The sequence below is a fragment of the Lynx rufus genome, unplaced genomic scaffold (assembly GCF_022079265.1).
Source record: "Lynx rufus isolate CCGP_SWC_20201006 ecotype Redwood Valley unplaced genomic scaffold, mLynRuf1.p SCAF_7, whole genome shotgun sequence".
Lineage (NCBI taxonomy): Eukaryota > Metazoa > Chordata > Mammalia > Carnivora > Felidae > Lynx > Lynx rufus.
The window spans coordinates 31,765,549-31,788,789 of NW_025814889.1; the positions used below are offsets into that span (position 1 = coordinate 31,765,549).

General features: G+C 36.6%; 1 protein-coding gene across 7 annotated transcripts in view; it reads right to left on the bottom strand.

Moving 5' to 3' along the window:
- The window catches only part of CUL2 (cullin 2), a 159,285-nt gene that overhangs the window by 78,433 nt on the left and 57,611 nt on the right, over positions 1–23,241 (bottom strand). For 5 of the 7 annotated variants that reach the window (XM_047065424.1, XM_047065423.1, XM_047065418.1 and 2 more), the window contains exon 2: positions 2,897–3,037. In XM_047065424.1, coding sequence (XP_046921380.1) covers positions 2,897–3,015 — 119 coding nt within the window. In that variant the 5' untranslated portion in view covers positions 3,016–3,037. Of the gene's footprint in view, positions 1–2,896; positions 3,038–4,710; positions 5,069–7,318; positions 8,443–23,241 lie in introns of those variants that run through there. The other 2 variants (XM_047065422.1, XM_047065421.1) reach the window with 2 other exon arrangements.

Genomic DNA, 23,241 nt, shown 5'->3' on the forward strand with positions numbered 1-23,241 from the left:
ATTATGCGGGTGTTTGCTTTATAATTATCTGTTCAATCCCACACGTACATCTTAGGAATTTTTTAACATATGTACCAGTTAACCCTTGAACAACATGTGAGTGAGGCCCACCAAGCTACTCAGAAAAAAAAAACACGTATAAATTTTCATTTCCCCAAAACTAAGCTAATACCCTACTGTTGACTTTGCCTCAAGTGAAACATGAACAGTTGGTTAACACATATACTGTATTTTATATGTATTAGATACTGTATTCTTACATAAAGTAAGCTAAAGACAATCTTATTAAAATTGCCAAGAAGAGAAAATACATTTACAATACTATACTGTATTTATTTAAAAAAAGAAATTTATAAGTGGATACACAGAGTCCAAACTTGTGCTCTTCAAGGGTCAACTGCTTCAGATTCTGTGTCTCCCTGTCTCTGCCCCTCCCCCGCTCATTCTCTCTCTCTCTCTCTCTCTCTCTCTCTCTCTCTCTCTCAAAAAAATAAACATTAAAAAAATTTTTTTTTTAAATCACGTACTATCACACATAGTGATAACACAATTTGGGGGAGGCTTTCCATTTTCAAAAGATTAAAGTTTTACAGCCTCTAAAATTTATACCTAAGAAATCTGAGGGTCAGAAGTCACCTTATATTCTTAAGCAAAAATAATAGGGAAAAGGTGAGAATTGTACTTCAAAACAATTAGTAACACAGTCCTTTATTTTCCAAAATAAAATTTAAAGTAAGAAATTCCATTCTTAACTTTACCATTTCTGCAGCTTTCTGTAAAGGGAGGAGAAGAAAATTCACACACAGGTCAAGAATAACTGGATGAATCACACAATAAACATCTTAGAAATAATAATGACTGGACGGGCACTTTCCAGAGAAGTTGGGTATTTCTAAGACCAACTCCTTTCTCTGTTCATTATTTTAGTTGAAATAGCCCTGAAACTACCTATGTACTCATCTAATGAAATCTCATTAACACCCAAGTGGCCTTTAACACTTGTTCCATTTTATTAAGATCCTATGCAAAAAAGAAAAAAAAAAGATTCCTACCCAAAACCAATCCATGATGTTCTACGAAAAAATTAATTTAATAATAAGTTCTTCAAAGGCAGAATCTATATCAATTATCCTCTAGATACACTGGCAAGCATAGGAATTAGATGCTGAAAATCTCATATTCAAGTCTGTGCTCATTCAATTACTACCTGCATGAGTCTGGGCAAGTCCTTTAATCTCTGAATATCAATTTCCTCATCTGTTACATAAAGACAATAATTATATCCGCCCCACAATCTGACAGTCTTGTTTGAGGTACCAAGTAATATAAAAACATCTTTGCAAACTATGAAAGCTCCCAGGAACATTACCATCATTTTATTTATCTTAGTGCCTAGAACATAGGTAGCCTAACAAATGTTTCTTACTAACGACTACAACTGTAATGAAAGAAATGGTTTGCTACTGGTCTAAAAGAACTTCGCTGTTCTTGTATCAATATTCAGCTTAATATAAAAACTGAGTTAGGCACTGAGAACAAGTTGAATCACTGTTATAAAATCCAAGCTTTTCTAAAGAATGTATGCCTACATAGAGAGGGTAGCCACCCCTTAGACCCAGAAGACGGCTAGAGAGGGCAGCATAGAGTTTGAGAACTCTGAACCTCCACACACATTCTGGTTAATACCTTCACATTTCAATTTCCCTTTCTGGGGAAAGAATCTGGTTTTTACAGTATCCACCCAGTCGTCAAGGCCTCCTTCAGGGCCCTGGGTTACTGCCATGCCATTTGAACCCAGAGACAACCAGATCTCAACCCGATCCCTTTTCTTTACCCTGAGACATGACATGTGTGGGGTTTCCTATGGTAAAAGACTGAAGCAGTTCAGGAGTCTGACAGTAAATATGTTCCAAAGTACGTATGTTGCCCCCATGCTCACCCAGCCTTGGGCCCTGGAAGACACTGTGTACAGTTGGTGAGACTGCCATCCACAGCTTTGCCCCAGATACCTGTGGCCAAGGGTTCCTAGAGACCCCTTTAACCTTCCAAATACCAAGAAGCTGCAGTATTTTAATATTTTAGAGTTTTTTCTTGGTGCCAGAGTTTATACCCCAAGTGCTGGGGTAGAATAGTAATTTTATATACATTTGTAAGTAATATATATTATGTATATATTTTAAAAAAGAAAAAAGATAGCTGTCATGTAGTAATGCAGGACATCAGGGTTCAGATTGTTCTAGGGAAACCACAAATTTGTATTTTCACATAAAACTGCTAATTCATAAATGTAAACAAACCAATTAAGAAACATATTTCTAACTGTCAAGTCATTAAACTTGCCATTCACTACCTAGAACACTCTTCTCCCAGGTATCTGTATGACTTGCTCCTCACTTTAGTCTAGTTCAAATATCACTATCCTCAGAGAGGCCTTCCAAGACTATCCCATCTGAAAGAGCTGCCATACTCTAATCATTCTCCATGGCCTTACCCTGCTTGATTTTTCTCCACAATATTTATTACTACCTGTTAGTAGAAGCACTGGCATTAGATTATTTTAATACCTGTTTATTGTCTGTTTCCCTTAGTAGAGTGAAGGGAAAGTGGTTTGTATTTTACAACTGTGTTCCCAAAGTCTCAAGCATACCTGCCATATACATAAGTGCTCAATAAGTATTTTTTAAATGAAATGTTATCAGATTGCTGACTGCCACATACAGGTGATGAACTAAGAAATGTAAACAATACATTTGAAAGTAGTCACAAAAGCATAAACCTGTTCTCACTTTTCAACAAGTTTGTCAATTTTAGAACATTTATCAACGTTCACTGATACAGTTATTGATACAATATCACTATCAATACAAGAACATTTATCAATGCCACTAAAGGATACGAGAAGCGATCGTTCCATGTTGCTCTTTCAACGTATTCCAACATGACAACAGCTTTGATTGTCGTTAAAAGTTTGTTCCATGTCTCATCAAAATCTACTACTCTTGGTTTCAAAGACATTGTGCAAGTTTAGTGTTGAAATCTGTTAATTAAAAACAATAGTAATGTTAGCATGAATTCTACAGACAAGTTAATTGTTTTCAAAGCATCACATAATTCAAGAGCATGATAGACGAAAGGGATGAGAACCTAGCACATAGTAAAAAGACAATAAACACTGGCTACTATCTTTTCATGACTACCCAGATGAGGAATTACATAGAATATTTACATTCATTACAAACTCTGGGAAATGGAAAGCTTTTACTACAAACTGTTTATGACCAAGAATGTTGTTCCAAAGATTTAGAAGCCTCACTTAATGTGTTGAGGAAAAAAAGGCTGGACTGTATTAGCCAAAACACCAACTCCTCATGAGAAACTCATCATGAGAAATATGCAAGAGACACTTAATAAAAAGGTTTTGGCTCCAAATCCTCGTATGTGTTTCTTAAACTGGGGAACGAGGTAGTATGTGGGGGAATATGAGAAGACACAAGAAAGTAAAAGGGTTTATTTTCCCAGAGCACTAGTTTAGGCAAAAGATTAGGGGAGGAAATTTACATTTCTATCAAAACAAATGAATTGTAGAGTAGAACGCAAAATTTACATGAACTTAAAGATTTTTTTAAAAATGTATGGATTTCAAAGACTAGCAGGGCCGCAGCAGAGAGCTGAGGCTCCATCTTAGACTCTCGGAGTATCCAGTCCCATTCTCCTAATGAAAGCACAGCTCTAGCACGGAACCTCTGGTTCAGGTGACCCTGACCTGCCTGGCAGCAAGCTAAAAGATTCCTTTTGCCTAACAGACAAGCTATACTCTACAAGTTAGCTGGTTTCTATAACAGAAGGATCCTAAGGTTAGCTGGCTCAAGTGCTAGATTCCAAACGCTTCTCAATATCACATCAGAAAAACAGAATTAAAAGAGACCTCTTTTAAAGTTAAATTTAATTGCTGAAGGGAATACTTTTCTGACACGTGTTTTAACACACTCCCCGAAGTTTTCCATTATGACTGGAACTGTGAACACCAAGCTAGTCTGTAGGCAAGGGCCAACTAAGGAGGAAACCCTTTCTCTTATCTCCCACTGTAGGAGTCCAAATCAATGGGGAGGAGGGGAAGAAGCATAAAGAAAAGGAAGAGAAGACAAGGGGAGGAAAGTAGGTACACAACCGGAGATGGCCCTAAGCCCTTCTTACACTTGTTCTGAGAAGAATCCAAGGAGTCCAAGAGACTTCGAGGAAGAGAAAGGGAATCAGAAAGAAACCAAACAAAATTCAAGAGGATATGTCACACTGAATCAACATACCAAAGACTAACCACTGGGCTTTATTTAAACTTCTGGTACTAACCAGAATGGATAAGCAGTAATCTGTGAGAGTGAGAGGGAGGGAGGGAGGGAGGGAGTGAGTGTGTGTGTGTGTGTGTGTGTGTGTGTACGCACGCGCTCGTGCGTGTGTGCTGGGAAGGGGTAGGGGAGAAACGGGAGGGCGGGGAGAACCTAAATCTCTAGCTTTACATCAGGGAATTAACCTTAACTCCTTGCCACTCTTATTTACCACATCCTATCCGACTGTGTTCCTGAATATTTCTTAAACCTATCCATTCCTGTGTAACCCTATAAATGCTCTGGGATCAGAGCCTTACCAACTCTAGTTTGTATTAAAATTTCATTCACCAAATAAATAATAACTTAATATTTATATGGTACTTACTATGAGCCAAGCACTACTCCAAGTGCTTTAACATAAACTCATTCAATTCTCCGAATCATCTGATTAGGTAGGTCCAACTCGTTCCTCCATTTTCCAGATAAGAAAAGTGAGTCAGGGTGATTAAGGCTAAGAAACCCACTTAAGGTCACAGCACTACTTAATGGTGGCATCAGGAGGATTCAGACCTGTGTTGGATCCCATGCTCTTAACTGCTATATGCAACTATACTGCCTAACTCACATCTTTGGTGAATACTTAAATACTTGCCAGGTACCATTCTAGCCTCTGAGTATATACAGTGGTCAATAAATAAAATTCATGACCTTCAGGGCACCGGGGTGGCTCAGTTGAGTTGGGCGTCTGACTTAGGCTCAGGTCATGATTTCATGGTCTGTACTGACAGCTCAGATGTGGAGCCTGCTTCAGATTCTGTGTCTCCCTCTCTCTGCCCCATCCCCACTTGCGCACGCACATGCGCATGTGCTCTCTCTCACAAAAATAAACATAAAAAAAAATTAAATTCATGACCTTCAAGGTCAGAATCTCAGAACTGACACTCAAAGACAAATTACCTACCTAAACCAAAAAGTTGACGTCACTCTTGTACTTATAGCCGCTTGATGTCTCCCACTATAGATAGCACTAAGTGTAAGCTCATTGACAACATGATTCTATGATTTGACCTTAGACTAAAGCCTCTCTCCAGGTTCCTCTTCTCATGGGACTCCCTTCCTTAACATCACAATCCAGTAATTTCTCTCTGCTTAGAGGTCACTGAACACAACAGGCTGATTCATATAACCAGCCTTTACATTTTGTTTTCTATACCTAAAATTCTTTTTCTTCCTCCCTCTTTCTACCCATTCACCTAACTCCTACTGATACTATATAGCCTTGGTTCAGTATATCTGCCTTTAAAAAACTTTCTTGGGCCCATTTAAACCAGGTTAGGTGTGCTATCTTACATATTACATGAGAATTCTATGCTTATTTCTATTAGAGTATTAACCAACCTGAACTGTAATTATCTGAGTATTTCCTGAGGGTAGGGCCTATTTTCCAACTGTATTATCAAAAAGTTGTCAATGTTCCCTTCATAACAGTTTTCTTCCCTTATAAAAATGGGACACACTATCCACTGCTTGTAAATTATTTTAATGGTTGCATAGATTGCCTTTTAGCTTCATTCAAGTTTTGATTCAAATGAATCATAGTGTCATTGACTTCTCTTCTGAGGCCAAAAGATTTATGGTAAAGTGGGATCATGTGCAGTGATAATCCATACTTAGACAGAGGTCAAGGTGAAAAAAACACCAGCCTAGTGAAACATACTAGAAATTCATGAACCGATAGCTGAAAGTATGCTAAAACTGTCTACTAAATTCTCTGCTTGTGCAATAGAAAGCTCACATAACTAAAAAAAATCTAAGTTCTTTTGTTTTATCTGAATTGCTTACATGATAATTTATTCATTAAGAATTTATGTAAGAATACTATAGAGCAAATAAAGAAACAGGGCCACAATCACTGCACTATTCTCCTACATCTTCCAAGCTGTCTGGTAACTCATAAAAACAAGTAAGAGTCTTCTTCATCCCTGTGCTCTACTAGGGACCACATCAAGGTCCTATGCCTGACAGCCTGCCAGGACCATTTCCATCCCCACTCAGATTATGTCCCACTGAGTATCCACAAAGTTCAAGTGTCACATTACCACTTTAGCTTTCTTCTGAGTTCCACTCATGCAATGTTAGGATTTGCAACACTTAGGCAGTACATAGGTACCATGCCTAAGGCCCAGGAGTATTATGAGCCCTGAAAACAAATCACAGGCTCCAAATAAAAAAACAAAAAAAAAAACAAAAAAAATTCATGTGTCATTTTATTTCCAAATAACATCATCAGTATTAATTATAGTATCTGTAAACTTTTCATTGCATTTGAAAACAACTTATAGACTAGATTTTCTCAGAGAACCACTTCTTAATATGTATTATCAATAGTAAATTTGGGGCGCCTGGGTGGCTCAGTTGGTTAAGCGGCCAACTTCAGCTCAGGTCATGATCTCACGATCCGTGAGTTCGAGCCCCGCGTCAGGCTCTGTGCTGACAGCTCAGAGCCTGGAGCCTGTTTCAGATTCTGTGTCTCCCTCTCTCTGACCCTCCCCCGTTCATGCTCTGTCTCTCTCTGTCTCAAAAATAAATAAACGTTAAAAAAAAATTAAAAAAAAATAGTATATTAAATAATTACAAAAATTATTTACATAATTATAGTTATATGATCCAGAAATTCCACTCCTACATATATACCCAAAAGAAAACATGGCCACACAAAAACTTGTACACATATGTTCACAGCAACATTATTCATAAAGGCAGAAATTCATAATTATTCATAACTCAAGTATCTATCAATACTTAAATGGATAAAATACATTATATACATAAAATGGATCATTCTTCCTCAATACAAGAAAAAGAAGTATTGATAGATGTTACAAAATGGATTAACCTCAAAACCATTATACTAAGAGAATGAAGTTGGTCATAAAGGCAGTCTTCAGAATGCCTTCTACGCTATATATGTTATATATTCAAGCATTACTAACCTTCAACCTGCAAGTCAGCAAATCCAGACTGTAGGAAACTACTGGATAATCAGATTTCTTCAATAAACTATGCACACAGGTAAGAGAGAAGAGAAAAAGAGAGAGGGAGAGATATATGGAGGGGGAATTTAACTAAGACTAAAAAGCACATTAATCAATCACAGTATGAATGACTTTGTTTGGGTGCAGATTTGAGGTCTTTTACATTAAATTATGATACCCCTGGAAACTTAGACAATGAGGGGATATCTGATGACCTTAAAAAATTAATCTTTATAGTCTTTATAATGATAATTTTTTTAATGAAAGTCCTTATCTATTAGGGTCATATTCCAAAATATGTATGAATGTAATGAAATTCTGAGATATGCTTCAAAATTAATAGCTTGCTTATGAATTAATAATTGTTGAGAATGAGTGACAAGTACCTGAGGGTTTATTTCACTATTTTTTTGGTATATATTTGCAATTTTCCAAAGGAAAAAGGTAAAAATTCTCCTCCTCAACAGCATTAATAGTTTCATAAACATGGGGTAGGGGAGCACATAAAAGAAATAAGAATACTTAAAAAAGAAAAAAGATATTAATCTAAGTGGTCCAACATGCAATCAGTATGTATCTAAGAAAATCAGAATGAGAGGCAATCATCAGAGAAAAAAATATCCTAGAATGAAGAACATGAGTTTTCCATCTAAAAAAGATCAACACAATACCCAGAATATTTAGTTTTAAAAATAAACAAGAGGCACCTCTCTTTGACACATTAAAAGACTGGGGATGAAGAAAAGATTCCAAAAGTTTTCAGAAAAGAAGAACAGGTTACAACAAACCCTAAGTTGGAAAGTCTTTAGATTTATTGACAGCAACGCTGGAAGCTGGAAAGTAATATAAAGCAATGTTTTCAAAATTCTCAGGGAAAATAAACTAACCACCTAGGATTCTCTATCAAGAGTGATATCAATTTACTTCCCATCCAGTCTCTTTTTGTAGGAAAATAAAAAATATATTCTATCAGGAGGAAATGAAACAAACAAAAAAAAGACTTGGGATCCCAGAAAGAGAGGGATCTAACAAAAGAGAAAGGAACAGGAATTTTTCAGAATAGCACCTATGCAGATTTTAAAAACAATCTGCCCAGGGGCACCTAGGTGACTCAGTTGGTTAAGCCTCCCACTTTGGCTCAGGTCATGGTTCATGAATTCGAGCCCCATGTCAGGCTCTGTGCTGACAGCTCAGAGCCTGGAGCCTGCTTCAGATTCTGTGTCTCCCTCTCTCTTTCCCTCTCTCTCAAAAACAAATGAACATTAAAAAATATTTTTTTAATAAAAAAATAAAAACAATCTGTCCAGATAGACACAGAAGAATAAAAGGCTCCAGGAGTGTTATCCCCAAGAAAAGGAGAAGCAGGAACTAATAGACTATCTCAGGTGTCAAACTTTTCTTGTAAAAAAAGTAGAAAGTAAATATTGTAGACTTTGAGAACCATTCAGTCTCTGTTACAACTACTCAATTCTGCCACTGCAGCACAAAAGCAGCCACAGAAAACAAGTAAATGAATGAGCATGTTTGTACGCCAATAAAACTTTACTTACGAAAAACAGGGAGAGGGAAAGATTTGGCTCCTGGGCCGTATTTAGTCTGGGCCCTTCCCTCCACACCCTCACTCTCATTGGGTGCTATGTTTGGACACAGAAAGAAGCTGGCAGCTCTGGTGGAGAATTTGGGGGCAATTTAGGTGCATTACATTAAAACGTAAACAAAGGATTAAGTAAAGACTTCCTAGTTAGGACACAAAAAGCCTGAATCATATCAACGATGTAGTGTTGTAGGACACAAAATCAGTGTATAAAAATCTGTTGCATTGGGGCACCTGGTGGCTCAGTCAGTTGAGCAGTCAACTCTTGATTTCAGCTTGAGTCTTGATACCAGGGTCGTGGGATTGAGCCCCGCACTGGGCTCTGCACTGAGCGTGGAGCCTGATTAAGATTCTCTCTCTCCCTCTGTCCCTCTCTCCCCAGCTCATGTGCCCTCTTTAAAATTTAAAAAAAAAAAAAAAAAAAGTTTTATTTCTATACACTAATAACTATCAGAAATAGAAATGAAGAAAACAATCCCATTTACAATTGCACCAAAAAAAAAAAAAATACTTCGGAGTAAATTTAATCAGAGGTGGAAGACCTGTACACTAAAAACCATAAGACACTGAAGGAAAAACTAAAGAAAACAAATGAAAAGATATTCCATGCTAAAGACACTCCATGTTAAAATGTCCATACTATCTAATGCAATCTACCAAGTCGATGCAATCCCTATCAAAATTCCAATGGCATTTTTTTCCCACAGAAATAGAAAAAACAATGCTAAGATATTATGGAACAAAACAATAACACAAACTCACATATACAGAGAACAGACTGGTGGCTGCCAAACATGGGGAGTGAAGGGTGAGCAGAATGGGTGAAGGTGGTCAAAAGGTATAAACTTCCAGTATTAAAATAAACAAGTCCTGGGGATATGATGTACAACATGAAGACCACAGTTAATAATACCATGTTACATATCTGAAAGTTGTTAAGAGAGTAAATCTTAAAAGTTTTCATCACAAGAAAAAAATGTTTTATAACTATGTGTGATAACTGATGTTAACTAGACATACTGTGGTGATCATCTGGCAATATATACAAATATTGAATCATTATGCTGTAAACCTGAAACTAATATGTTATACGGCAATTATACCTCAACAGAAAAAAAAATGAATGAAAAGAAAACGAAAAGCTGCAGCCTGGGAGAAAATATTTTAAGACATACCTGGCATAGGACAGATACACACACACATACACACACACACACACGCACGACTAGTACCAGAACTCTCAAAGAAGTCTATGTAAAGAACTCTCAAACTCAATTAATAAGAACACATACAATCTAATTAACAAATAGCGAAAAGACCCAAAGAGTTCAGAAATACTGATGGCAAATGAGAACATAAAAGAAATTCAACATCATTAGTCATTAGAAAACTGCGTATTAAAACCTCAACAAGATACCACTATACACCTATTGGAATGGGTCAAAAAACCTGACAGAATCAAATGCTGATGAGGATGTGGAGCAACAGAAACTCTCATTTGTGCAAGTGGAAATTTAACATGAAATAACCACTAGGCAGCTTCTCTTAAACATGTATTTTTTCATTTGACCTAGTAATCCCATTCCTGAGTATTAGAAATAAAGGTAGACATTTATAAAAAAGCCTAAACACAAATTTTTAGAGCACTTTAATTCATAACTGCCCCAAACTGGAACAACCCAAATGTCCATCAACTGGTGAAAGAAAAAACAAAATGTGGTGCATCCACACTGTGGTATACTATTCAGCAAAAAATGGAACAAATTACTGATATATGGATGAGAACAGATGATTGATTCTCAAAAGCATTAGCTAAGCCAAAGAAGAGATTCATTAGACTACCTATTGTAGGATTCACTTTACATGACATTCTGGGAAAGGCAAAAATAGACATACATCAGATCACTGATGTCAAAGGCTCAGTAAAGACTACAAAAGAGCAATAGGAAATTTTTGGGGTGATATTAACTATGATGGTAGTTACATGACCATATAAAACTATCAAAATTCAAAGAATTTTTTAGGGTAAATTTTTCTAGGTGTAAATTACACTTCCATAAACTTGACCCCTCAAACTCAAGATGTCCATTCTTCTGCAATATTCCACATCTCAGTAAATGACATCCTCATTCACTGAATTCATCAAGCCAGAAATTTTATTAGTCATTCTTGATTTCTCTCTTACTGTTCTTTACAAATCAATCCAATCAATAAGTTATTCCAACTCTATCTTCTAACCACTCTTGAATTCATCCGCTTCTTCCCATTCCCACTGGTAACACCTTAATCCAAACCACCACCTCTTACCTGGCTACTGCCATAGTTTCCTAAGTGACCTGCCTATATCCTTTTTTGACGCCTTGGTACATGCCACATATCATGGCCAATGTAAGCTTTCTAAAATGCAAATCTTATCATTTCATACCCTCTGCTTAAAATTCTTCAAAGACTCTAACTTAAAATCTTTAGTATGTATCAAATATTTTACTGTTTAACAAAAAATAAAACTCTGTGCTGTCTTAATTTGATACTCTGACATCCTTCCCAGAAAATTTGGTAAATATTTTACTAATATTCTGAAAACAAAAATTTTTTAATCAGTTACCAGTTCTAAGAGAATAGCTAGGCAACCTAAGATAAAGAGAATAAAGAAATAATCAGGAAAATCACATAGATAGGCTATCTAGATTTCTGACAGAACTGTTCTAAAATCTCAAATTTTAAGTTTTTCTCCTTACTACACATACCTCACTCCTCAGAACACTAAAAGGTGACCTGTCACTAGCCTTTCCTTTCTCCTGAGAATCTTAACTTTCCAGTAAGTTTTAGGTTTCTGAGGCTGAAAGAGAGCTCCAAAAGAACATGTTACTGCCCAAACTATGATGTGGTAACATAGCCTGACAAAATTCCTATCCCTAAAAATGTTTTAAAAACAAATTTACTAGTAATAACAGAAATTTAAAAAAAGATATAACTTTGCCAAGATCAGATGGATTTTAATTTGAATCAATATTGTTCTTCACTTAGACATTTTTCATATAAAGAACTAATTTGGATAATTACATTTCAGCAGGTAAAGCAGTTAACAGAATCTCAAAACACTGAATTTTAAGTATAGAACTGAGGTTGGTACATAACTGGATAAATATTTTATTTGAAGTATAAACTATTTTAGTAAAATGTATAACCATGTTTAACATCTTGATGAAGGTGACTGTAGCTTAACTATTGATAAATGTTTTAGTGTGCCACATTTCAGCTGACTTCCAAAAGTAGGATTCATCAATAATGTAAATAGCTAAACACTTAATATTATGGTTCTCTTTTTAGTAAAAAACAAAACTACCAAATGATGACTTTTTATTTCAGTATTGAAATACAGGCAAAAATTTGACTATTCCAAAAATTACCAATAAGATACAATACTGGGGCCTAAATTAATTTCAGGTAAGTCAACATACCATATAATTTTTTTTCGGTAAGCTTTATGCTCAGTGTAGAACCCAATGTGGGGCTTGAACTCACAACGTATCAACACATGAGTTCAGATCAAGAGTCAGATTCTTAACCAACTGAGGCACCCAGACGTTCCCATAATTTGTTTTTAAGTTTTTAATGTTTATTTTTGAGAGAGAGACAGAGAGAGACAGAGCAAGAATGGGGGAGGGGCACAGAGATGGAGACACAGAACCCAAAGCAGGTTACAGGCTCTGAACTCTCAGCACAGAGCCCAATGAGGGGCACGAACCCACTAACAGTGAGATCATGACCTGAGCTGAAGTCAAAAGCTTAACAGACTGAGACACCCTCGTGTCCCCATAATTAGTTTTTTAAATGACATTTAGCGGGCTTACAGCAGGTTATATTTGAATTAATATAATTAGAATATAACTAATTATAATTAATATAAATTGAAAGAAAATACTTTAAAGCCTAATACAGAGCATTATTAACTTTGGAATATTTTCCATTTCCATAAGAAATGCTACCTCTACTACACACTGACTAAAAACACTACTGTTGTTTCATTTAAAAATAAGCTCCAAGATTCATCTAAACAATTTCTTCTTACTCTATTCAAATGAGAGAGCCATTAGATAGAGCGAAGAGATATCTTTATTGTTTGGAGACATGCCGTACAATGCTTTTTGTTGCAATAAGATTTGATCCACAGAGCTCTAAGTACTCTACAACGGTCATTTCTGTATGTTCAAAAAAAAAAAAAGGAGGAGGAAGTGGGGGAAAAATAATAAAGAGAAATACAGTAGTCTCTCATCAATCTTGGTTGGCAAAATGTAGATTGCAGGAAGAAAACCCATAAGTCTCAAATAAAAAAAAAAAGGAGGAGGACAGTGGGGAGAAAGGGATATATTTATGCTATAATAAATAAGTTATAGAAGGCAAGTGCTTCCAAAGTAAATCCACCTGACCAGAATTAAAGACCCTTCTTTCCTCAATGAACTTGAAATTCTCCCGCAAGTCAGTATAGACTGTACTTTTTTTCAAGTTTTCACATCGCTCTTATCAGCATGAAGTTTAATGTCCTTTTTACTTGCTTTCTCACTTTTTTCTTTTCTTAGTAATTTAGGCAAGGACTTTAAGACATCAACCAGCCTTCAAAGAAAAAACAAAAACATTCTCATATACCTATCTCAAATGAGTTACAGAATGTGAATCTAACTCCCTCATGGGTAGGCAAGCTCAAACTGGCATGCATACTAGACAAAGCCATTACCAGCCAGCCTTTTCACAAATAATTGCAACATCCAGAGCACAATTTTTCCTAGGCCTGATCTCCTACCCAAACATTGAAAAGGATTACCCTAATCACCCTGTCTTTACACTACCCAAAGACTTGCAGTATTTGTTATCCTATTCTTTTGAAAGATAAATCATATCTATTTTAAAATATTGGACTTCAATTTTTTTCACAAATACAAGGATTAATAGTAATTTGCTTTAGCCGAGTTTTTTGTTTGTTATGGGTTACATGACTTTTATGGAGGAGGGGAATCACATTCTGAACAGTTGCTACTGGTTTATTATTGGCTGTACTAAAATTCAGAGTCCTTGCTTCACCTTCCAATTCTTACCAACTTGATTTATCACTATTTCTCAACTGGTCCTTTTTTCCAGACAAATTAATGTACTTGCAAGCTCCTGTATATTAATTCCCACGTAAGTTCTGGCACAGCTATAGAAGACACAGACATGGGAGAATAAGAAAAAAGTGATACAGGGGCGCTTGGGTGTCTCAGTTGAGCATCCACCTCTTAATTTAGGCTTAGGTCATGATCTCACAGTTCATGAGATGGGCTATAAGCGCAGAGTCTGCTTGGGAGTCTCTCTCTCTCCTCTCTCTCTGCCCCTCCCCCCTCGAAAATAAATAAACTTAAAACAAAAAAAGAAAGAAAAGGTGATACAGCTATGGCAGATACACATCAGCTTTGCTGACCACCACCTCCTGTTTAAAATCCCGAACACAGCTTGAACAACACAACCTCTTACCATCCCATTCTTTCACTTAAGTGTCCCTTAAGGTAAAAGAATAAAGACAATCCAACATAGCAAGTTGTAAAAATAAATGACACCATAATGACACCAATTTTCCCATAGGGGGACACTAAGCAGGATGTACTTTGCCCATTCTTCACCACCATCGCAACACCTAACTACAGGGTTGTTAATAACAATAATAATAGCAAACCTTTATTGACTGCATATGTTCCAGAAACGATGCTGTATACATTTTAATTTTTTTTTTTCAACGTTTATTTATTTTTGGGACAGAGAGAGACAGAGCATGAACGGGGGAGGGGCAGAGAGAGAGGGAGACACAGAATCGGAAACAGGCTCCAGGCTCTGAGCTATCAGCCCAGAGCCCGACGCGGGGCTCGAACTCCCGGACCGCGAGATTGTGACCTGGCTGAAGTCGGACGCTTAACCGACTGCGCCACCCAGGCGCCCCTGTATACATTTTATACATTATCTAATTCCTCAGAATAACCCAAAATGGCTATTATTAGAAACTACAGTTGGCTCGGAGCAAGTGGATGGATGATAGTTAAGCCTTCTACAAGAAGGCAAGTAGCACCTAAAAAGTCAAATGTCTCAGTGGTGGAGGAAGTTTCTGCTAGATGTCAAAACATAAGAAAGAGGGGCTCCTGGGTGGCTCAGTTGGTACAGCATATGACTCTTGATCTCAGGGTTGACTCTTGTGGGTTGAGCCCCACACTGAGAGTAGAGTTTACTTTAAAAAACAAACAAAACATGAGAAAGAAAGAAGGAAAGGAAGGAAGGAAAATACTAGACTCAAAAATGAAAGGGTGTGGGGGTGCCTGGGTGGCTCAGTCAGTTAAGCAGCCGATTTTTGATTTTGGCTCAGGTCATGATCTCATGGTTCGTGAAATCGAGTCCCATGTCAGAGCCTGCTTGAGACTTTGTCACTGTTTCTCTCCCTCTCTCGGAAAAATAAACAAACATCTAAAAAAAAAAAAATTAAAGGGTGTCAATCAAGAAACTATTCTGTCAATGGCAATGTGATCCTAGACTAGTTACTATTTCATTTTTTCCATCCGCACAACATAAAAACAGTATAGGGGCACTTGGGTGGCTGAGTCGATTAAGCATCTGACTTTGGCTCAGGTCATGCTCTTGTGGTTCATGAGTCCCAGACCTGCATCAGGCTCTGTGCTGACAGCTCAGAGCCTGAAGCCTGCTTCGGATTCTGCATCTCCCTGGCTGTCTGCCTCTCCCCCACTCATATTCTCTCTCTCTCTCTCTCTCTCAAAAATAAACAAACATTAAAAAACTTTTTAAATAACATAAAAACAGTATAACAAGGCAATATTTATAAATACATTTCAAGTTTGCTGGACAATGCTAAGTTCAGGTAGTATTATTTTCTACTCTTTTCTGTAATTTAAATTTTCCATCCATGCTTTTGAATCTAATGAAGACCAAAACTGTATCACTGCTGAGATCTTTATGCCTTTACTCTTTCTCATACTTTATTCCCAAACTATCAATTAAAGACTTTCTTTCATTCTACTTTTCTCATAAGCAGTTCATTTTAATGTTTACGGGTTTCAGATAGGAAAAAATACAATTCCTTTCATCATAATGCCAATTTCCATAATCCTCAATTATCTTCTTCATAACTGCTTTTTTTAGCCCTCTAAAATTTAACTTCCAAGCTCTAGTCAAAGTTTGGAGATCTCTAAGTGCCAACATAAAGCCATCTACAGAAAATCCGTACAAAATACCCTGTCCTTACTTACATTATATGCAAAACTTAACTCAAGATGGAAGAAAAACAGGGGCACCTGGGTGGCTCAGTCAGTTAAGCATCTGACTTCAGCTGAGGTCATGGTCTCCCGGTCCGTGAGTTCAAGCCCTGTGTCAGGCTCTGTGCTGACAGCTCAGAGCCTGGAACCTGCTTCAGATTCCCTCTTTCTCTGCCTTTCCCCCATTCATGCTCTCTCTCTCTCTCTCTCTCTCTCCCTCAAAAATAAATAAAAGCATTAAAAAAATTTTTTTTAAAGATGAAAGACATATACTTAAAAGATGAACAATATAAATATATAAAATATTATAGATATAATATATAATAAATATAATAAATATAAATTAATATTTAATATTTCAAATATAAAATAAAATATAAAAATATAAAAACAAAAAACTCAGGGGTAGGGGTGCCTGGGTGGCTCAGTCAGTTAAGCATCCAACTTTGGCTCAGGTCATGATCTCATGGTCCGTGGGTTCAAGCCCCACATCGGGCTCTGTGCTGACAGCTTGGGGCCTGGAGCCTGCTTCGGATTCTGTGTCTCCCTCTCTCTCTGCCCCTACCCCGCTCATGCTCTGTCTCTCTCTCTCTCAAAACTAAAAAAACATTTAAAAATTTTATTTTTAAAAAATCCATACTTAACGAAAACAAAAACTCAGGAGTGCCTGGGTGGCTCAGTCAGTTAAGCGTCAGATTCCTGATTTGGGCTCAGGTCATGACCTCACGGTCACATACAAGCCTTGTGTCAGGCACCAAGCATGGAGCCTGCCTAAGATTCTCTCTCCTTCTGCCTCTCTCTTGCTTACTACCTCTCTCAAAAAACAAAAACACACAAAAAAACAAAAACTCATAGAAGAACACACAGGGGAAAAGCTTTGTGACACTGGATTTAGCAATGATTTCTTGTATATGATGCCAAAAACACAAACAAAAGAAAACATAAACTGGTCTTCATCAAAATTTAACTTTATGCACCAGAGGACGCTATCAAGAGAGTGAAAAGAATCCACAAAATGAGAAAAAATATCTACATCTTATATGTCTGATAAGAGATTAACATCCAGAGTAGATAAAAGAACACCTTAACAACAACAAATTTTTAAATGGGCACAGAACCTGGATGTTTCTCCAAACATACACAAATGCCCAACAAGCACATGAAAAGATGTTCAACATCACAAGTCACTAGGGAAATGTAAATCCAAAGTACAGTAAGATACCACTTCACATGATGTCTATTATCACAACAAGCAAACAAGCCAAAAATGAAAAATAACTAATGTTGGAAAGGATGTGGAGAAATTGGAATCCTTGTGCTATGCTGGTAGGAATGTAAAATGGTGCAGCCACCATGGAAAACATTTCAACAGGTCCTCAAAAACCTAAATACAGAATTACCATACAAGAGCATCAACTTCTCTTCCAGGTACACATCCAAAGGAACCGAATAGTAGGCAATGGAAAAGATACTCGTGTTATAACATTTACTGCAGCATTATTCGCAATAGCCAAATGGTGGACAGGACTCAAGTGCCCATTAACAGAAGAATACATAAGTAATTGTAATACACGTGAAAGAAGTATTATTCATTCATTAAAAAGGAGTAAATTCTGATACATGTTACAACATGGATGAACCCCCAAACAGTATGTCAAGTCAGATAAGCCAGATGCAAAAGAATAAATACTGTATGATCCTCCTCTCATAAGGTACCAAAAGAGGCACATTCATAAGACAAAAAGTAGACTAGAGGTTACCAGGTGCTGGCAGGGGAGGGAATGGGGAGCTATTGCTCAATGGTTGCAGTTTCTATTTGGGATAATGAAAAAGTTTTGGAAATACATAGTGGTGATGGTTGTGAAGACATTGTGAGTACAATTACTGTTAGCGAACTAACTACACACTAAAAATGGTTAAAATGGGAAATTTTGGTACGTGTGTTTTACCACAATAAAAAAAATACAAAAGCAGGTACTGTCCTTTTCATTTATTTGTTTTGAGAGCCAGAGGGAAAGAGCATGCATGTGAGCAAGGGATGGGTGGAGAGAGGGAGAGAGAGAATCCCAAGCAGGTCCTGTGCTATCAGTGTACAGCACGACGTGGGGCTTGATCCCACAAACCACGATCATGACCTGAGCCAAAATCAAGAGTTGGACATTAACCAACTGAGCCACCCAGGTGCCCCCCTAAAAAAGATGCTGTCCTTATAAATGCTTAAATTCCAGATCATATGGACAACAAAGTTCTGATGCAAAAGAAAGTATCTGAATCTCAGTGCAAAGTGATCTCCAAAAAATTTTAAATGTAATCAAGACAATATTTAGAAGTTCTAATACTTGGAATACTTCTAATATTTAGAAGACAAAGTGTCATTATTTTTGGTTCATATAGACTTCTACCAAATAAAAGAAATACTCTGACAGATAGTTTAACATGTTTCTTCAGGCTCAGGACTATTTGTGGATCTTTTTCTTGTCACATTCATTATTTTGGTAACTTCATACTACTTATGTGATTATTAGGACTGTAAGAAAAGTATGCTCTATTTCTCAATGTCAGAAAATAGTTATAAAAAAGGGGGATGGCTAACATAAACTCTACAGTGTCTAACTGGAATCAGTTATCAGTATGAACTCATGGTTTTTAATACAACATACATACACACATACAAATAAAAAGGTACAGAAATAAACATGGATGTTTGTGCACACATGGATTAATGTGTATACATAAATATATTTCTAGCTCTGCTGGGAGGGCCTAGGAGGAATGACACCTCAGCAGTAATAAGCACACATAGCATCCAGATCTTGGTTTCTAAGTATCATTCTCCAGTAGAAGGAACCAGAGCTCCTTGGAGAAGCAATTGATTCTAGGGCTGCAGCAGAGAAATATAAGATGAACCTGGAAAAATTTTGGTGCCAGAAAAGTAGTGCTTTCTTAAAAAAAAGAGAATGGAAGTATGTCGAAAAGACAAAGAGCCAACCTGAAGGCCACAGCTGGAACAATCTGAGCAACAAAATAATGACAGCATTAGATTATAAACCACAGAATAAAATAAGTATCTATGACTTAGTACAGATATAAACAAATTACTAAATAAAGAGAAGGGGCAGTTCTTCTTTACAGAAGAATTCCAATTAATAAATGTAGAAGGGGGACACATAGGTGGCTCAGTTGGTTGAGCATCTAACTCTTTTGATTTCGGTTCAGGTCATGATCCCAGGGTCATAGGATTGAGCCCCATGTCGGGCTCCATGCTGAGCATGGAACCTGTTTAAGGTTCTCTCTCTGTGTCCCTCTACCCCTCTCCCTACTTGTGCACTCTCTCCCACTCTCTAAAATTAAAAAAAAAGGAGGGGGGATCAAGCTGGAAACAAAAATTTAAAAATAAATGTAGAAGGGAAAACAAAATTTTAAAATAAATTTAAAATTTTTGAAAACAAAAATTTAAAAATAAATACAGAAGGCAAACAAAGAAATATAGAAGGAAATGAGAAAAATAAAATCACCATCAGGCAAACACCACTATGATAATTGCTTCAGGAAAGATCTACCAAGAATACTGAAATGACTGAGCAAAAGTTTGAGAAGAACAGGGATATCTGCACATTTTCAAAGAATCTCCCAAAGATATCTTATAATTACAAAAGGAAAAATAGTGACTCTACAAGGAGAGAAATATGACAGACACGACTTCAACCATATAAGAATTAACATCATCTCAAATAGGATATACTGACATCCTGTACTCTGTGATGTGCAGGACTCAACATTACTTCTATAGTATCTTTGCCAAACACGCATAACTTCAATAAATCAAGGAAATATCAGACAAACGCAAACTGAGAGACAATTCTACAAGATAAATGGCCACACTCATCACAAGTGTGAAAGTCACGAAAGTTGAGAAAAGATCATATCATATGAGACTAGGGAAACACAACAACTAAATGCAATGTATGATTCTGAATTGAATTACGAAACAGAAAAAGGATACTATTGGAAAAACTAGTGAAATTCAAATAGGGTCTGTAGTTAGTAGTATTGTACCAATGTTGATTTCCTGGCTTTAATCACTGTGCTCTAGTTGCATAAGTTATTAACATTAGGGAAAGCTGGATAAAGGGCACCTGGGCGAAGGCTATATGTTTCAAAATTTAACAAAAAAAAATTTTAAGTATTCTATGCATGTTCTCCTTCAACTGAATTAAAACAAAGTTGAGAAATTCAAGAAGTATTTACACAGCATAAATCCAACATTTCATTATTAGAAAAGCAACCTACATTGAAACAAGACTTAAGGTATTAATAGATACTTATTATGTATTTACAGATGCCAGAGATGTTGCCTTCAAGAAACTTACAGCTGGTAAGAGAAACAATGATAACTGTCAACCTCAATAATCAAAAAACTCTGACACAGACACAATCAGGTTATAATCCCATGATTAAATAACAATTAGTCACATCATTCATAAAGTATATAAATGAAAATCATTTAGATAACTAAACCTTGAAATAGGACATTAACACCTACACATTTACAGAATTTAAGTTAGCTAAACACATTCACTACATATATTTCACATGGTAGTCTTATACCTAGTAATTAGTGTCTAATACTTCAAAAAGGACCATTAAATATTTTCCATCAAAGATTATATTTATCCAACGCAGAAATAAGTTGGCTTACTTTAATCTCTAGCAAAAAGAATACAAGAGAATAGCAAAAATAACCACAAAAATAGAACTGAACTAAGTTTTTAAATCAAGAAAAATCTCAGAAAAAAAAAACAGGTAAATTTAAAATTTATATAGCAAGTAGCTAAAGACAGCTAACAGGAAATCAAAATGTCAACCAATATATAAAGTGTTATACATTCAATAAAAAATATTCCATCTCCCCAACTCCACATAAGTCAATCAACAGAGTTCAATCATACCACAAAAGGTGTAGCAGATGCAATATCATGATCTTAACACTACTCATTGTCTCAAAACTTTTAAGAATCAAAAGAACTGCAGTGTTCTCCAATAAGCCTTCCTAAACAAAAAGTAACAGAATGACTCTACATATTCTTTTTTAATTTTTTTTAACGTTTATTTATTTTTGAGACAGAGAGAGACAGAGCATGAATGGGGAAGAGGCAGAGAGAGAGAGAGACACACACACACAGAATCTGAAGCAGGCTCCAGGCTCTGAGCTGTCAGCACAGAGCCCGACGCGGGGCTCGAACTCACAGACCGTGAGATCATGACCTGAGCCAAAGTCGGATGCTTAACCGACTGAGCCACCCAGGCGCCCCAACTCTACATATTCTTAAAGATAGTAATACAAGGTTTACACTAACATCTGCAATGTAATAGAAACATTACTACTAAGATTCAAACCCAGGCAAAGAGCCAGATTGCTCTGAACAGATATTGTGATTAACTGATTACTGAGAGAGGATTCACTCATACATCTTAAACATCAGTAACTTGTTATAATCTCCTAACATTCCAAATCTCTGCCTCTTTTTCCTAGACTTAACAATAGCCAGTCAAAAGTCTTCACAATATTAAGATTCCAGGGCTGATCCTGTCATTAATTTACTTGAATTTAATTGACAGTATATACAGGAAAACACTGCTCCCAATCACAGATATTTTCCAGCCAATAAAGAGAACAGGAAGATAAAGTGAACACAAAAGAAACAGAGCAAACTTTTATAAAAAGTCTCACAAAAAGTAACAGCTCTTTAAACAACTTCACATCTGTAGGTCCAAAACTCAGAGAGCAGGGACCAACTTACAAAATGTTGCAGTATTCCAGAGCCTTCTAAAATTCTTTCTACATTTTTTCCTTAGGTGGTCTCATCCTGTTTCATTAACTTTTAAATACTATTTAATACTCTAAAAAATACAAGGTGTCAAAGCAAGTGAAGTATGCTACCATTTTGGCAAAGTGAGGAGAGGGATACATAAATATTTGCCTATATGTTCATAAAATATATCTTTGGAAAGATATGTAAGAAAACACGAACCCTGTTTGGCTCCAAAAAAACTGGGTGATGATGGGAGACAAGAAATAGGGAAAAATTTCTCTAAACCCCACCAAACATTTTCTGAATCATATGAATGTAGTTTCTTTTCAAAACATAAACAAACCAACCAGTAAGTGCTGATGACTCCCCATCTCTTTCTCTCCCCACTAGAATTGAAGTCCTGTGAAGACAGAGATTTTTGTCTATTTTTGCACTACTATATCCCCACTGCCAAGACCATAGCTGGTGCCTGAAAAACATTTGTTGAATGAATGACTTCTTAACCTCTCCACTAAATTCCAGATTTGTATATCCAAATCTGGATATACAGATGTTCTCACCTTCACTTGAACATCTAACAGGTCTTACTTAACATGTCCAATCCAGCTTTATCCATATGTTTCCCTCACCACCTTCTCATCTCAATACATGGCATCACCAGCCTCCAGCTGAAGCCCAAAACCCAGGAGTCACTGCTGATCCAAGCAACTACACTCTCATGCAAGCCACAAGTTCAATCAATACATTTAGCTCCAAAATATACCTCAAAAATCTTTTGTAACTTGTCTCTAACACGCCAGTCACTATTCTATTCAAATCTACCACAGCCTTCTCTCGGTCTCTCTGCTTCTCTTCTCCTTTTATTCAATCTCCTCCTCCAGTCATATTGCAAATCACTTCCATCTTGACAAAAATTCCAACAGCTTTTCAATGTACTTTAAGAATAAAGGCCAAACTCCTTTGGACAATAAGACCTCACAGGATCTGGCCCCTGGCTATGACCTAACCTCTTATTCCCCACTAGGGTCCACCTTCACTGAGCTTCTTTCAGTTTGCTGACCCCAAGCTTGATATCATCTCTGAGAATTTCCACGTGCTGTTCCCTCAGATAGGAATACTCTCCCCTCAGACTTCCAAAGGCTAAATCCTTCTGACTTTTCAGTTGTCAGGTCAAAGGTCCCCTAAGAC